The 17,723-nt window shown below is 34.6% G+C and overlaps 3 protein-coding genes across 3 annotated transcripts; 2 read left to right on the plus strand and 1 right to left on the minus strand.

The window, feature by feature from the left end:
- Nucleotides 1-4,278: 4,278 nt before the first annotated feature.
- LOC132313453 (uncharacterized) lies at nucleotides 4,279-9,481 on the minus strand. The gene is made up of 2 exons (XM_059812225.1): nucleotides 6,071-9,481; nucleotides 4,279-4,958 (listed from the first exon to the last, which is right to left on the minus strand). The coding sequence occupies exon 1, from the start codon at nucleotides 7,665-7,667 to the stop codon at nucleotides 6,117-6,119; it is 1,551 nt and encodes a 516-aa protein (XP_059668208.1). The 5' UTR covers nucleotides 7,668-9,481; the 3' UTR covers nucleotides 4,279-4,958; nucleotides 6,071-6,116.
- Nucleotides 9,482-9,912: 431 nt separating this feature from the next.
- Nucleotides 9,913-10,508, plus strand: LOC132315933 (uncharacterized). The gene is made up of 2 exons (XM_059814422.1): nucleotides 9,913-10,228; nucleotides 10,342-10,508. Exons 1-2 carry the CDS (start codon nucleotides 10,007-10,009, stop codon nucleotides 10,393-10,395), a joined length of 276 nt encoding a protein of 91 aa, XP_059670405.1. The 5' UTR covers nucleotides 9,913-10,006; the 3' UTR covers nucleotides 10,396-10,508.
- Nucleotides 10,509-12,841: 2,333 nt separating this feature from the next.
- On the plus strand, nucleotides 12,842-13,691 carry LOC132280562 (jacalin-related lectin 3-like). The gene is made up of 3 exons (XM_059782444.1): nucleotides 12,842-13,085; nucleotides 13,166-13,323; nucleotides 13,470-13,691. Exons 1-3 carry the CDS (start codon nucleotides 12,842-12,844, stop codon nucleotides 13,689-13,691), a joined length of 624 nt encoding a protein of 207 aa, XP_059638427.1.
- The last annotated feature ends 4,032 nt before the right edge of the window (nucleotides 13,692-17,723 follow it).

Here is a 17,723-nt window from a genome sequence, read left to right on the forward strand (position 1 = left end):
AACTAGAGAAAATAAACAGAAACAAAATTATAAGAAAATGAAAAAAAAATAAAAATAAAAATAAAATAAAAAACACTATTGCACACATATATCTATATATTAAAAAGAATAAACATATATGTTGGCTCACGCCATTGGACTGGTTTATCAAACCAACATTCTGCAAGATAAATCTTGTGTGAGGTGATTATACAATGGGATTCTCAAGCAACAAATACGAATAAAACATCAACGTCTTGCTCTCTAAGAGGAGAACAAAATGCCTTCCCTTATTATAGTTTTGTTCTGGGACACATCTTTTGATATTTGAAGCTTTATCTCTCCAATAAAAAGGAGATGCATAAGGGAAAATGCTCAAAGGGAGAAAGCCAAGCACATGTGCACATGAGATGTATTTGAAAGGTCCTTTTACTTGTTTCATGGATTCCTACCAGCTCTCACTTGTTTCATCTTTTCTTTTTTGGTGTTTTATATAACAAATATCATATGATTACTCATACATGGAGCATTTGGTCCTAAACGTGAACAAGAAAGTGTTGGTCCACTTAATAAGGGGTTAAAGAATAAAAGTATAAAGAATAGCTTCTAAAGAGCACAATTAGTACCTTTTTTACTAGATTATTATTTTCATTTCCGGTATAAAATGCTTGTTGGATCTTAGTTCGAACTCCGAATCATTTATGCTTATTCTATGGAAAACATCGATGAACAACTCCTCTGTCTCTCTATTCACGTTTGTCTCATACTTGACTATGTACGTGCAAAACTTTATTTTGTTGTATTTCAAGTCTACACCAAAAATGTTGCTAGAGGCATTTTTTTATACTTGTAAAATTTATCATTTTAAAGCAAAATAATAATTATATATATATATATATATATATATATATATATATATATCAAGTACGAGAAACCAAAGTAATTTTATTCTCTTCTTGTATATTGCTCCATTTATTTACTTATTAATTGTTTTTTCCGTTTTGTTTTGTTTTTGATTTGCCGACTTAACACTGCACCATCAAACACTACAATTAATATTGTTTCTTACATTGAACGGCCCGTCCACAAGTGCTCACCTCAAGTCGTCGAGGTCTATGCATGCATAGTTAAGTACACAAGAGAATGATGTAACATATAATACATTTACATATATAAATATATATATTTGTATGTAGGTATATGTTGTATATATTGAGAGGGTGAAATATGCACTGGAACAGGTTGGCATTTGGCAGTGGTTAGTCCAGGGGAACATATTTGGAAAGTATTGACTATTAATAGTAACAAATATACGTTAACAAAACCAAAATATAAGGGATATATCCAAAAATGAAAAAGATCACAAATTTATTTGGGTTCGTAGACGGAATTTTCATCATACATTTGGTTAGCAAGAATTTTTTTTAATAAAATATTATTTTGTGAGTTTGGAGAGTATGAAAATAAAAAGAAAGTGATTGAAGTTACCAAAACTACCCTTTTAGTTATAAGATTACTTTATACTCTTTTAAGACATTACTCTATCTTTTGAATTATGAACAAAATTAAAATTTAAGTTCAAAATGAAACAATGAAACTGATATTTAATAATTTTATATATGTGATTATAGGTACAAGTTTAATTAATAAAAAAATTTGTTCCGAAAAATATTTAAGAAAAAAAATTGAAGTTAATATATAAGGGAGAAAAAAAAGGGAAGGAAGAAGAAGTTGAGTCTAAACTAAATACAATGCTTCAACTAAATTACTCTGATAAATCTAATATATGTAGAATTAAAATTAAATTAGTTTAAAATTAAATTAGTTTGGTACATCTAATTACCTAGAGTCCTAAAGTCGAGAGAAGTCTATATATAAAAAAGTACATGTACGAATTAAATTGTAAATTATATACGTAGAGGCACTAATCTTAATTTTTCACCTAACACTCTGCTCTTAAATATTCAGATTTATATATATATATATATATATATCACTCTAAATCATTATTAAGGGGTGCATTAAACCCCACTAAATTAACTATGACCCAATTGCAATAAAACCCCCTAAACTAAAAGTAATCCCTTAAACTATAGAATTGTTGCATTCTAGGACAATCCGTCAAAATTGTTAACGGAAGGTGAATGGCAGCTGTTCTTTCATTTTTACAACTTAATATGCTGACGTGACAAGGCAATCTTATTGACCAATTAAAAAGAGACATCACATCATAAGTTCATATACTATACTGCTTGTTATATCTATTTCTCACGGCAAACACTCCTTCCCTGTAGTTATGCTATATGCATGAAACTCTCACAGAATTATATATGTATATATATATATATAGACTGAGTCATTCCTTGCTAACTTGCGCTTCATCGTTGTTTATCCAAAGTCAGCCCTTGAAATCATCTTCATTCTTAATTCCAAACTCCACGGTTAATTTCATCTTGACATCTTCAACCTTATCACAATTGTTTGGTTATATTGATTTCTAGCGCCATACAATCCCTTCATTTGCACATGATTTACTGCAAGAGTTCTCCAACAATTTATCTATTGGGTTTGGATGGATAGGGAGGGACAAAAATAGTAAACTTAAAAAAGAAAATGGTGTCAAAGAGTCGTGGATGGTGATGGGTTTGATTGATATAATAGACTGAATGAGTAATTAGTAATATACAGAAAGTTGGGTTATGGGTCTCTATCTCATTTTTCTTCATTCTCATCATCGTCGAGCTCCTGGATCTCAATATCTTTGCTGCTTTTGTAGCTGAATGTTGGATTCTTATTCCATGGCTTGCCAGACCCTTTCCGGTCACGTTCCATCCGGAGTTCTTTGATTGGGTTCCAGAAAAACTCTCTCTGATTCTGTATTGTAGAGAGAGAAATAACTTTTTTAGCTCAACATATACACTTTATATTTTTTTCCTCCATTGAAGCTCTGTTCGCTTTCTTCCTTCCTTTCTTGAATTAGTCAGCAAAACAACTCTAAAAGATAGGCAACAGTTTCATCACATTAAAAAATAGTTATCAATCATCATCTTCAATTCCACAAAAGAATGCGGGGGTGAACCATTCAAGAGATAATCAAAATTGGGCTTTTTTTTTTTCTCTCTACAATACAGAATCTGAATTGGGTTTTTCCAATTTAAACCGTAGAAATAGTGAGTTAAAGAATTAATCAACTAAATGTGGATCGAACGATAGAGAATGGTTGAGAATTAAGTGTGAACAAAATTTGAGTTTATTCACTATGGATTTCCATATGTAGTGCTCTCTGTATATATATGGTTATCTCTAGCTCATATACATACATATATATATATACACATATATCTTTCTATGGGACTAGTATTGTTGTTGTTGTGTTCTAATTTCCTTTGACATGGATCTTCAACTTCCAAGGGAGAGAGAGGCAGAAGTGTGAGAGATTTATTAGGGTTTGAATTGTTTGACAAAGGAAGGTGAGAACATGGATTGGGATTTAAAACGAGTTAACCCAGTAAATATGGGTTATAAGGGTAATAGTGTCTTTAAAAAAAATTGAGTTGGTCACGTGACCTGCAGAGGTGGCGGAGGTGAAATCTCTGTGCTGAATCAACGGAAAGTTTGATGGAGTGTGTATTTTGCAACAATTGAAATAGTTTAGGGGGTTAATTGTTCAAATAATAGTTCAAGGGGATTTTTTGAGAAAGAAAAGAAAGTTCAAGGGGGTTTTATGCACTTTATCCTCATTATTAATTATAGAAAGAAAAAAATATAATAAAATTTTAATTTTGTATACACATATAAAACTATATACAATTAAAATAGTATTACATTATTATATAAGCAATTTATAATAGAAGGGAACTGACATATTAAAGAAGTTTGTGGAGAAAGTGGCATGGGAATAATAGAAAATTAAGATATAAAGGCACCACTTTGACGGGAAAGTAAAATTTCTCTGTATTTTTTGCGAAAAACATTTTGAGAAAAATTAAACAGTTATGAGAAATTTACTTCTTAAAAATTTTCTCTTTCACATTAACCAAACTCCTGACAAATTTTAAAAAATTTGTGTCTTTTCTTTTGTGATGAAGCTCCCCACCCAATTGATGAGTTCATCTCTCCATTTCAACTGAAGTTTTCAACTACTGTATGATTTAACAAATAAAAGTTTTACATGAAAAGAAATGCGAACGAAGAGGCACACTGCTTCAATTCTCTCTCTCTCTCTCTCTATATATATATATATATATATATATATATATATAATAGAGATGAATCATGAAGTATCAAACTTGAGAAAAGAGTAGTCCTGAAAAAAATAATATTAATAATAGAAAAAACTGATCCATAATTATATATTCAACTTAGATGTTAGTTTACAGTTAAATCCCTCGCTAGTTTAAAGTGGGTATCAACATTATGCGTCCCATAGGTCCAAAATCTTAGTTTGTAACTCTTAAATATTTGTCTATATTCAAAAAATAACTTGAAAAAAAAAAAAAAAAACACTCGGCATAATTTAATGTTATAAAAATTCAATTATAAAAAAATTTATTTTTAAATAATTGTATTAATATGCGTCGGTAAACATTACATTTCCTGGTCAAAGCCTCATGGACCCAACCACTTTGGAATCAATAAATTTGTTGGGTTTTATGGTAAAGTGGGTACTTTCATTAACAACCACAAGAACAAGTGGCGCAGAAAAGTCAAAGAATCATGTGATGTGTGACTATTTGTACCCTCTTTTCAACTGAACAAGGCTAGTATATTAACTACAAGGAAACCAGAACACCACCAGAATTCTAGAAAAAATGCACTAGATCTCCTAAATAGAATAACACACATCAACATGCGAATGACCATACATCACAACGTGAATCCAAAATAATGAGTTTATATAGTTGTCACGCAACCATAAAATGAGCAGAAGCATTTTCATTTCGATCCCATCTAAGCCGAATTCAATACCAAATCGATGCCTGAATATCAAAAATAATACCACAAATCAATGTTCAGAGGCATGGAGAACCCTGGTGTAACTAAAAATTGCATATTTAATACAGCAAAACAGCTGAGTAACAAGTTAAAACCAACATAAAATACTTGAAAGGATTGAATTTGTTGCATTTTCCAATTGAGATTTAAGCAAATACCTTCAACACACTATCAGGAAGTTTTACTTTTTGGAGCTTTCTTAGCTAAATGTAAATTGACACATACAAAACAATAGTGCATTTGAAATGGTTCTACATATGTCATAACTCATAACCGATGCATAAACAAATTTCTGAATCTATTCGGCTGTCAAGAAATGTTTTTTCTTACTTAGGTGCTCCAATTACTGTTGATAACAAGAATACTAGAGAGAGAGATATAAGTTAATCACCTTCAGTCATCGATTGGCTCATACGAGACACGAAAGAACTAATATAAGATTATATATAGGATGCAAAGAGCAATTAGTATATAACTATGGGATAACAATCTAGACACAGAGGTCAGCAATGGCAAAAATGAACTATGCTGAAAAATTAAAATTGAAGATAATGAATTATGATGTCAAGAATTAGAGAAAAATACATAAAATAAAAAATAAAGCACTATTGCACACATATATCTATATATTAAAAAGAATAAACATATATGTTGGCTCATGCCATGGACTAGTTTATCAAACCAACATTCTACAAGATAAATCTTGTGTGAGGTGATTATACAATGGGATTCTCAAGCAACAAATAGGAATAAAACATTACTGAATCATGTCTATGTGGAGTTTACTAGCTGCAAGGGTATGCATACAGATTTATGGTTTGATATTGATGTACATTATTTTAATTCTTTATAATGTGGTGGTGTTAATTTTCAAATCTGTGCCAAACTTCTCTCTTCTCCCCGTCTAAATTTTTTAATCATTGCACCAAGCAGTGGTATATACAAGGAACTTGGTATACTTAAAAGAAAAGAATGTAATTATTGCATTATAAAGAAACAATTTTGTATGGCTATAACAGAAAAGATAGATAAACAAAACAAGATATACAATCTAAGTATTAAAAATAAAAACACAAAAATAAATAAAACAGACTACCTTAGCATATATTTGCTAGTATAACCAAAACGAGGGATTGCTTCATTCAATGCTGAGGTGGGATGATCCAGGTAGAAGGCAGTTGAATCTTCAAGTCGTAATGATAAATTGGAGTTATACTGTTATCTTCCAAGTTGAAGACACCCAAATCATGAGAATCTTCCAAGTTTTCGGCATCGGGACTAGTGAAGTAAATACAATTCTTCTCCAACCCGGGGAAATCAGGGGCAGAGACAGAGAGAGACTCATTAATACCAATAAACAATGCCCTATCGCCTAAGCTTGGCAAGAGTAGCCACTCCTTGTTAACAAAGTCCAGCTTATACACATCAAACAGAATGGTCTTCCTCGGAGTGGAATAGTCCTGCTTGCCATTATCCTTAAAATGGTGAGAATAGTACCTAACAACCATCAACAACTCCCCGGAAGACTCCACTAGATAATAATCGTGATGGCAAAGATGTCTGAGCCGGTGTTGGTGTTGGTCCATTGTGGGGTGTACCAAAGGAGGCAAACGAGAAATGATGGTATTATTCTTTGGAGAGGCAGCATCGCGGAGATCCCAAGCTTCTATAAGTTTATAAGAGGTGGACAAGGCATAAAATTTTTGGTCCTTGCTGAAATAGATGACATCAAAGTATGATACCCCCGCACCATCTAACACAGTCCATGCGGTGCCCCCAATTCTGCAGAATGCGAGTTTATAGTTCTCGTAGCCTTGGATGACCATCACAGTAGAGTCAGAAGAACACTTTTTCATTTCATTATTATTGATGTTTTTGTGATGATGATGATTGGAAGGGAACGAGGACGGGGTTGAGGACAACGCAATCTTCTTAAAGAAAGACTTCTGACTTAAGCGTTGGGATGATATGGGCGAGAATTGATCCCAAATGCTGAACTCAGTGACAATGGGTGGTGAAGAAGAAGATGAGGTGTGAATATTGGAATTGTAGCGAACGCTGGAGATGATACAAGGTAGGGTTTGAATGGGAGGGAGGGGGAGGTAAGGGAGATAAGAGTGGATGAAAGGGTTGAAAAGGTAGAGAGAACAATTGCGAGGGTGGATAAAGGCGAGCCAGCCAAGAGACGAACCGAAGCAGATGGCTTCGTTTGGGGGAAGTAATTCCCTTTGCCATGGAAGCATAACATTCATTCTCATCTTCATCACTTTCTTCTCTCTAACACTAAAGAAATGGTAGCAGTCGGCGTCGTCTTCGTCCTTCTTCGCCACAAGCTTAAACCTTTCGCCGTCGCTTCCAGCAACCAACCTAGATCCAGCAGGGAGCATCAGGAACGGTGCTGATTGAAGACGGAGGGGTCCTCCTAGTGAATCCTCTTCATCAACTACTACTGCATCTGCTGCTGTTGCTTCAGCAGAAGAAGAATAACATTGAATCGACGAAAAGTTCGCACCTTTTTTGGAGACTCCAACTGATCGACGAAGAAAATAGTCCGACGATCGGACGGGAGAGAGCAAACCACCACCACATGTGGAGTGGTGAAATCTGGCCGGATTGGAACAATTGCACCATGCTTTTAGAATAGACCGGCGGCAATGCAGCATCCGATCGCCAAAACTCCTCCAATTAGCCATTTCTATCTCTTCTCCTACACAGCGAGTTAAATTATTCTGCACTGCCTATTCCAAACCCTAAATCATAAATACCCCTCAGATCACAGTAAATACGTTACCAAAACCAAAATATATCCAAAAATGAAAAAGATCACAAATTTATTGGGTGATAATTATCTAAGTAAGAGTTGTATTTTGTGATGGACATTTTCCTTGTCTACCGTGTCTATTCCGTCTTTATTGGTAGGGAGAGTTTGATAAGTAGCATAACCTAAGAGGGAGTTTATATATATATATATATTTGCTTAATTTTTTCTTCATTGAGCTTTTAATTTTTTTATTATTTATTTATTTTATCCAAATAATAGGCTTACATTAACAATTGAAAAAAAAAAAAAAAAATTTCACAAAATTTGAGCAGTTAAGAAGTTTTTTTATAAGTTTGAGTGGACCAATTAAAATTTCATAGTATAAGTTTTAGGGGTCACAAGTTACCTTAATTTACAAAATAACAATCTTTGGGGGCAAAAAGAAGACATATGGTAAAACTAGGAGAAGGGGTGAAGATTACTTATGATTCCATTGGCTATATATTACCCCGTGCCATCTAGCTGACAGCCTTTCCCATCTCTTCTGTTTTGGTGTGTGCAAATATTTTCCATTTTTTTGGCTGTTACATCAGCAAACTTCTTCTTCTTCTTTCTTCTTTCTTTTTTCTTTCTTTTTCTTTTTCTTTTTTTTTTTTTTTTTTTTTTTTTTTTTTTTTACAGAAAGTTACATATCGGCATTTTTTTTTAACCAGCATCTCTTCTGTTTTGGTACGCAAGTATTTTCCGGCTATTACATCAGCAACCTTTTTCTTTTATTTTTTGTCTTTTGATCCTCAAAAAGTTATAATATACATATCAGCATATCTTCTGTTTTGGTATGCAAGTATTTTCCATTTTTGGGCTATTACATCAGCCACGTTTTTCTATTTTTGTTTTATTTTTCTCCATTGATCCTCAAAAAGTTACTTAAATACCAGCAGCAATTTAATAGGCATAGATGAGTAAGTAATTCTATGTTAGGCTCGGTTTGTTTCCACGTAAAATATTTTTTTTGAAAAATATTTTTTTCTTTAGATAAAATATTCTTTTATTTTTAATTTTTTTAGTGTTTAACAAAAATCTACTATCACGCTTTGAAACTTGACTCAAACACCAATACTAAAATAAAAGCACAACCTACTTGATAAAGAACAAAACTAGCCAAATCCAAACTCATAGCCAAAAAGTCCATTCATAGACTAACCCTTAAAAAAACAACTAACATACCTGTGATCATTTAGTCCATAATCTTTATGTACAACTAAAAGTTAAATTTACAATCACAAAAGGACAGCCGCTGGCGCAAAAAAAAAAATTAATTTAAGATTTGAAAACCTACCTGCTTTTATGGCTACTGGTTCCTCCTTCCTCCTTTCTCCTTCCTCTAGTCTCTCTCTCCCTCTCTCTCTTTAGCCGAGACCAAGTGATGTGTGTGTGTGTGTGTGTGGGGTTTTGTTCACTCTTATATAAATATATATATATATATATATACTTTCCACTAAGCCTTGAAGACTTTGAGTCAACTAAGCTTTTTCCAGAAATATGTAAGTGGGAATACACTGGCAATTTCATCCTATGAATAAGGACAAGTGTTACTGTTGCCACTTATACACTTCCACAAGTGTCACTTATAACATTGTACATTTTTTTTTTTTTTTTAAACAAATAATACCCCACTATTTTATTTTTTTTTTAAAATTCAAGAATATCACATCTATCATTAAGTTTGAGGTTGAGTCTATCGAGCGGGACATGTAAAATAACATGTTGAAAATTAATGAAGAAATTATTTTTGTTAAATTTTAATATTTTTTTCTTCCTAAATATTTTAGGAAAACTCATATTTTGTAAAACCTAGCTAGCTAGACAACATAACTTTTTATTTAAAAAGAAAAACTTGTTACGGGCTATACCACAATATATGCGTACATGTATTTTGAAAAAAATAAAGAGCAAATTACACAAATGACTCCTCATGTTTACAATTTGCACATGTAAATAGAAGATGGTCACAATATAAAGGTCCAAATTAACTGTTCGTGGTTAGTGGATTGATATGACTTTACATTTTTTTCCTTAAAGTTAAATTATTTGTTTAATAAAAAAAATCTAAAAAAATTTGTATATTGTTAAAGTAATAATTTTGCCCCTAAAACTTTATCACCAAATGACAAAAACCACAAAATTATCTGCAACAGAACCAATCACGTACCCAAATCCAACCATAGAGTGACAAACCCAAATCCAACCTCAGAGCCACAGAGATTGGTGATGTCTGCTCCTGCGGTGAAGAGTGTCGCCGTCTCGGCTTTTCGGGAGGTGCTCCACCGTGTTCGGCAGGCGGCGGAGAGGCCCGGTCGCCGGCCCGACGAGGTGAGGGTGGTGGCAGTGAGCAAGACCAAGCCTAACTCTCTCATCCGTCAAGTCTACGACGCTGGTCATCGCTGTTTCGGCGAATACTACGTCCAAGAAATCATAGATAAAGCACCTCAGGTTCTCTCTTCCTTGAATTTTTTGATTTTATATTGCTTTGATTGAAACCCCTGGTTATTGCAATATGGTGTGCAGAAGAAGACTTGATTTTGAAATTGTTGAATATGTGGCAGCTTCTGAGGACATTGAGTGGCACTTTGTTGGGCATTTGCAGAGCAATAAAGTGAAACCACTTTTGGGTAATGTACCAATATGATTGTAATTGTCACACATTCTTTCACGTCCTTACAATGTTTTGTAATGTTTCTCTGGATTATAAATATCCTGACTTCATAGTTTAGACCTATCTTGGTTATAGATTTCTTGAACTAATACTCCAATTTAGAAAATTATATAGAAATTTCATCTAATATAGGATCTAAAATATGTACTGCGCACTCAGATGCTTTTTTTTTTTTTTCAATCTTTACCCAATCTTTGATTGATTCCCAACCCAACTTAGTTCAAATCTTATTGGGTTATGCTTAGTAATTATGTAATGGCAGCGAACCTTTTTTATGCTCGTAATTTTTGTCTCCTTCTTGAATCTTATTGTCCTGGGAATCCCGATATTTTTTTAGTTCTCTCCTTCTTGAGCAAGAGGGGGCTCGGTGCTGATGGATGATTTTCCGGTGACTTGGCTCGGCGTCGTCCCAACTTCTTCCTCTCCTTGGAGACGCATGATTCGATTGATGGTTAGAGAGAGAAAAGAGGAAAGATGTGGTAGGAAAGATGGGGTGTACCTGGGCAAAAATGGAACTTATCAAAATACAATATTTTTTATTTTTTTATTAAAAATAAATACTTTAATTTTAAGGTTAAAAGTGTAAATTTGTAATGTTTTTTTTTTTTTTTTTTTATTATCAAACAGTCAATATGAACCTTTGTGTAATATTGTTATAATTTTTATATGCATGCACAATATCAAAACTTCGTGAGTGGTTTGTGTAATTTGTCCAAAAATAAAAATAAAAAAGTTGGTGAAAAAAACGATTTAAACTACAATCACATCACACAGTAGTGATGAAAGTGACGAAAGTTATATGAACTAATCATATCCTCTTTCAATCATTTTTTGTGGCATAAAACTTAGGGAATTCGAAACCTAATCAAATGTTCCAGGACCCCTTCACACTAAAATAATATACTTAAACATCATAATTATTTCAATTTATTAACTATTGCTATTACATGTTTTTTTTTTTTTTCCCACTTATTAGTACTACAGTTGGTTGTTATATTATTTTTCTTCAACTAATCATTGATTAACATATTATTTTGTAATAATTTTTATTTTATTTTATTTATATTTGTTTGTCTTTTGATTTGAACAATTGGATACATGTCAAGTTCTTTTATTTTATTTTTATTTTTATTTTTATTTTATCAATTGTACTGCAGCATCTGAAATAAAATCCAAAATCCAAAATCCCGGGTCCTCAATGTATATGAATGATATATCATATCTTAGAACTTCACAATGCACATGATGAAGCATACACCATATATACATATCTTAATATAGAAACAAGTAAATTTGTGATCCAAAATATGCTTCGGCCCGTAACTTGATTTTGAACTAATTATTGGGCTTTGCCTTCGGAAAAAAGAATTTTGATCCTTCTTTTTTTTTGGGAAAACGGGGACCTGGATTTTAATCTCTATTCTAGGTATTAAGTTTTAACCAAGTTTTGTAGTATGGTACGAGAAAACACTAAAAGACAGAGAGAAAATATTGTGGGATTAAAAACTTGTAATATTCGGGGATTTTTTTTTTTTCTTGCATAGTGAAATCTTTATGCTGATCTTGACCGTGATCGTTACATTTTTCTGTCTTTTTTATTGTGATTGTGGTTTAGCTGTGTTTGTAATAATACCTAAGTTTGTCCTTGTTAATTGAAATCTTATAGGTGAAATTAGACTATCCTACCGAGTACCTCGTTTTAATATCAGGGCGTTATGGGCTCAAGGGAATATATGTTATTCTGAACTTTCTTACATTACACAGCAATATAAAGCAATATGGATCATATGGTAAGGACGGAGGATCTTATTTTATGACTCCGTCAATTGTTGGCAAGATTGTTGGATTCGTTAGAAGGTCAGGTTTTCAAATGTTTGCGATTGGAGTAGACGTTAAGCCAATCCAATCTAACACACATATTGTTGGTCCATTTGGAACTACGGGTGGAGAGCAGTGGGATGACAGAACCTACACCACAGTAAGGGAATTAATTATACACTCCGGATGGGTAATTGATTCAATCCAAGTTGTTTCTAATGATAAAGAAGGAAAGCTAGCGTGGGGAAAAAAGCACGAAAGGTGTAACGATCTGGGCAATGTCTTGGAGAGAGGCTCAGTGAAATAGACATATCTGTGAAGATGCGGACTACCTGCATCTGAATAGAAAGACATTATGAAGCTTTACTGTTCCTTGGGATTGGCTTTGGGCCTTTCCTGCGCAGCTTAGCTGGAGGGCGAAGAAGGCCTCCTTCCAGGGGGCCCGAGCCATCAGTGAGATACCACTTTGGAAGAGCTAGAATTCTAACCTTGTGTCAGGACCTACGGGCCAAGGGACAGTCTTAGGTAGACAGTTTCTATGGGGCGTAGGCCTCCCAAAAGGTAACAGAGGCATGCAAAGGTTTCCTCTGGCTAGACGGAGATTGGCTCTCGAGTGCAAAGGCAGAAGGGAGCTTGACTGCAAGACCCACCTGTCAATATCAGGGCGCTATGGGCTTAAGGGAAAATATGTTATTCTGAACTCTCTTACATTACACAGTAATATAAAGCAATATGGATCATATGGTAAGGACGAAGGATCTTATTTTATAACTCCGTCAACTATTGGGAAGATTGTTGGATTCGTTGGAAGGTCAGGTTTTCAAATGTTTGCGATTGGAGTAAACGTTAAGCCAATCCATCTAACACACGTATTGTTGGTCCATTTGGAATTACAGGTGGAGAGCAGTGGGATGACGGAACCTACACCACGGTAAGGGAATTAATTATACACTCCGGATGGGTAATTGATTCAATCCAAGTTGTTTATAATGATAAAGAAGGAAAGCCAGTGTGGGGAAAAAAGCATGATAATGACGGTGGACAACCAAACATGGTAATATTATATATATATATATATATATATATATATATATATATATATATATATATGTATGTTGAAGATTTTAGTAATCAAGCTTTCATTTATGCAAGTACGAATGTTTCATACTTACCCTTTTTAAACTAATATAACTTATGTAGGTCAAATTAGAGTACCTCGATGAATTTTTTATTTCAGTTTGGGGGTACTATAGCACAGTAGGTGACAGGGTTATTATCAGGTCGCTTAGATTTCAAACCAACAAAAGCAAACATGGACCATTTGGCATAGAGGAAGGAGAGAAATTTGAATTCCCATCCACTGACGGCAAGATCATCGAATTCCAAGGAAGGTCTGACCAGTATCTTACTTTAATTTGCTGAGGCATCTCAAGCTACAAAACACTTTTGAGTTATCTCCAGCTACAATACTCGAGGCTACTGAAGTTACAATATCTGAGGCTACTGAGGCTGCAATACCTATTGAGGCTACAATACCTGCTGGTCCACTTTAAGGTCCTGGTGACAGCAGTTGGAACCTTCCTATTCAAGTGAAGATGCCACTTTTTTGTAGTAGTCTTTTAATAATTAACAAATAACTGCGTATATATCAATGCAGTTATAATAATGGATACTAGGTGTTGTCCTTAAAGATTAGTTAAAGTGGTTATGGAAATACAAGTTTGTGTCTGTCTATATATATATTAATATATGTGATTTTAGGATAAGGATCTCTCCATGATTTCAAGCAATTTTCATGTTTGTCTGTGTGCTAAACCTGAAAGTTTGAGTTAGTTATTTATTTTTGTGAAACTATGTCAATTTAGTGATAAAATGATATTGTATGTCATCTCTGGTGTTTCTTATAATAAATTGGGGGTTGTACTTGCAAAAGAAAAGACTTGTTGGCTATGCATATATGCAAATATTTACGCTCTCTATCCAGTGTAAATATATGATTCTTTATTTTTGTTTTTATTTTTGGAATGTTTTAACTATATGATTTGATAATTCATAATATGACATTAGATCTATTTTGTAGATAAATGGTATTGAAAATCTATACTTTCTATATTCAAGATTCCAAACTTTATTTCTAGCCGGAAATGATTCTTGTACCGAATAGTTGCAGTAAATTGCTAAACCCACTCTTTTAATTAGTCAGTTATACAACAAATAGGAAAGTAAAGACCTCCACTTAATTGTATTTTGTATAAATAGCCAATAGCCAATAGCCAATTAAAAATCACTACTCTTATCTAAGAAAGAGTTGTATTTTGTCATCGACATTTTCCATGTCTATTCCATTTTTATTAGTAGGGAGAGTTTGATTGATAAGTTGCTACTAAAGTAACATAGCATAACCTAAGAGGGAGTTTTTACTATTTTTTAAACTATTTTTTCTTTTTATTTTGTTGCTCAATTTGTTCTTCATTGGAGCTTTTAATTTTTTTATTATTTATTTATTTTATCCAACTAATAGGCTTAGTTCACAATTGGAAAAATATATATATGCATAAATGAGGTGAGCACCAATTCACTCATCTCTCAATTAGGTAAGCCCTTCCATGCTAACCCCATTACCACCCTATTGGGTTGAATCTTAAACTTGAAATTGACATATTAATTGGTAAATATGAACTCCAGATCAATCTAAACACACTCATTTGTGTTACAAGTTTATATCAAATTTTGCATTAATTGAGTCTTAGAAATCTCAAGAATTAATTGCAAATTGAGACCCTTAAAATCCTCAAGGACTAATTGTGATGAATAATAAATTTTTAAACAAAAAAATAATCGAAATGAGGAGGTGAATGCTCCCCACCCAATTGATGAGTTCAGCTCTCCATTTCGGTTGAAGTTTTCAATGACCATATGATTTAACAAATAAAAGTTCTACATGAAAAGAAATGCGAATGAAGAGGCATACATCATCAATTCTATCAAAATTTTACCTGCTTGGTTTATAATTATGAAATATTTGTCTATTTTTTGAAAAACCGTACAAAAAAATATTCTACATGATTTAATTTTCTAAAAATTCAATTATAAAAAATTTGTTTTCAGATAAGTGTATTAATTCTTTGAATGCTTTATATCGGAAGGGGAAACCCAATGCATTAGGAAACATTACATTTCACGGTCATAGCCTCATGGACCCAACCACTTTGGAATCAATAAATTTGTTGCGTTTTATGGTAAAGTGGGTACTTTACTTTCATTAAATAGTTCGTTAATGATAACCACGAGAACAAGTGGCGCCGAAAAGTCAAAGAATCATGTAATTTGTGACTATTTGTACCCTCTTTTCAACTAAAAAAAGGCTAGTATTTTAAGTTTTCACTGCATGGAAACCAGAACAATGAGAAATGCTAAATGACCCGATTATTATTCACCCGATAAAAATCAACCGTACGTGTCAATACTGGATTGGTCCAACCGCCGCACAGGTTGTTCCCCTTTCTTCGTCTCAGCTTTACTCTCTCATCTATCTATCTCTTTCAATCCTCTCATCTCCCACCGCCCAGCTCCACTCTCTCATCTATCTATCTCTTTCAATCCTCTCATCTCCCACCGCCCAGCTCCACCCCAGTCCGTTGATGGCCGATGGTAGGTGGCTGTCAAGCTTTGGTCATCGCCATCCTTATCTGGCCGAAGAACCATGCGCTGGAGAGGAGTAGGCCACGACACCGTCCTCATCATCACAGTGAACATGATCAAAGCCGAGAGTCCCTCCTCGTTGTGCCAGTGTGGATGATCTGCGACCGGTGATCTAAGTAAGCCCAGTTGGCTTGCCTAATGCACATGGTTAAGTAATTACATAAGTAAATCCAGATTAACAGTGAGAAAAAATTATGGGACAACACCACCCAGCTTTATCATCAACAGAACAATAAGCTTTATCTGTTGGAAATTTTTATATATATATAATAAAAATTATTTTATGGTCCTATACACTACGTTTTTTAAAGTATGATTGTAATGTAATTATTGATACTTGATGATTTGATGGTCTAATTGGGAATATGGTTTTATACGATTAGATTGTGGTTTTCCAACTTATTTGGTATGATTTAATTTTAACCATTAATATCTAAGTTTCCATGATAGGAAGGGAGACTCAGGTATGCTCATTTGTAGAGAAACCGTCCCCACTGTTGTTGTTATATATAAGGGTTTTAGAACCCTTATTCAGACCTATCATATCGACAACTCTCAAAAGGGGGTAAAGCGCTCTAATATTTTGCAGGAACTCACAGAGGATTACATGGATATTCTAAAGATATATGTGTGTTAATCATCAATCAGGTACGAGTCTAAATTACTCTTTAATTAATTACAGTATACTGATTTCTACATGAATTATTGAAATAAAACCCAACAATTGATATCAGAGCTATATTAGGGTTTAAAGTTTTTAGTGTAGAAATCATAAACAAATATTACACAAATTATATTGATGTCCGTGGTGATAATTAATCAGGTTTACGCTGTATTACTGTGTCTACCTGTGTGTATATGTATTATAGATGTTTGATCAAATCTATGATGAAACTGGAACAAATAGCATTAGTAGCGTACTGTCACGGGCCTAGAGATTTGGCGCAGCGGCACGGCCCGTGCGGCACCAAGGCGTTGCTTTAGCTCGCGCAAGTGCCCTGGTCAGCCACCACGACCTGCCCTCCCAAGGATACATGCTGACTGGTTTCGGCCTGCCATGGCCTCGTCAGGGGAACAGCTCCAGCTCCCGACCAGTTTGTGCAAGGATGGCCAACTCCCTTCTTCATAGTCAAGTCCACGACCAGCGACAAGCACCTCGAACTGAACCGAGTCGACCTGCCTGAACTCTGAAGAGGTACCATCTTGTGCTCCTGCACGCCCCTTCCCTGGAACCATTCCCAGTCAAACTCTGCTCTTTGCCAACCAGCATGCGTGTCTTCCATCCTCCGAGCGTCTTAGGAATCACTTCGTGACATTTTCCCCCACCCAAATCCTGCGACGTCCTCGTCGCAGTGCGGCACTTCACTACTGCGTCCACTCCCTTCCAAAGTCCGCCTCCATGCGGTATGCTCGCCTTCCCACCATCGCTTCCTTGTGCAGCTCCCTGCACTGCACTCACCCAATGATAGGCCTCGGACCAAGGGGATGTCCAGTCCTCAAGGACGTGACTCTTCTCCGTCATGCTGCCTCCGCGACATCCCGAACAAGCAATGGCCTCCTACCGACTTGATGCTCGCCCTTCACTATGGTTTGCATCACCCAAGGACTAAGCACGAACTTTGGTGCGCGCGGCCCTCCGGCCCTTCAATGCGCAACTTCAACGGATGCCTCTTCCTGGGGAGATGGAGGCTCTCCCCCCCAACTGCATTGATTCCTCCTCATCGATGCAACTTCAATGCACCGTCTTCATTC

The sequence above is a fragment of the Cornus florida genome, unplaced genomic scaffold (assembly GCF_030987335.1).
Source record: "Cornus florida cultivar Cherokee Brave unplaced genomic scaffold, ASM3098733v1 CherokeeBrave_3.0.0_Hap2_Chr01, whole genome shotgun sequence".
Taxonomy (NCBI): Eukaryota; Viridiplantae; Streptophyta; class Magnoliopsida; order Cornales; family Cornaceae; genus Cornus; species Cornus florida.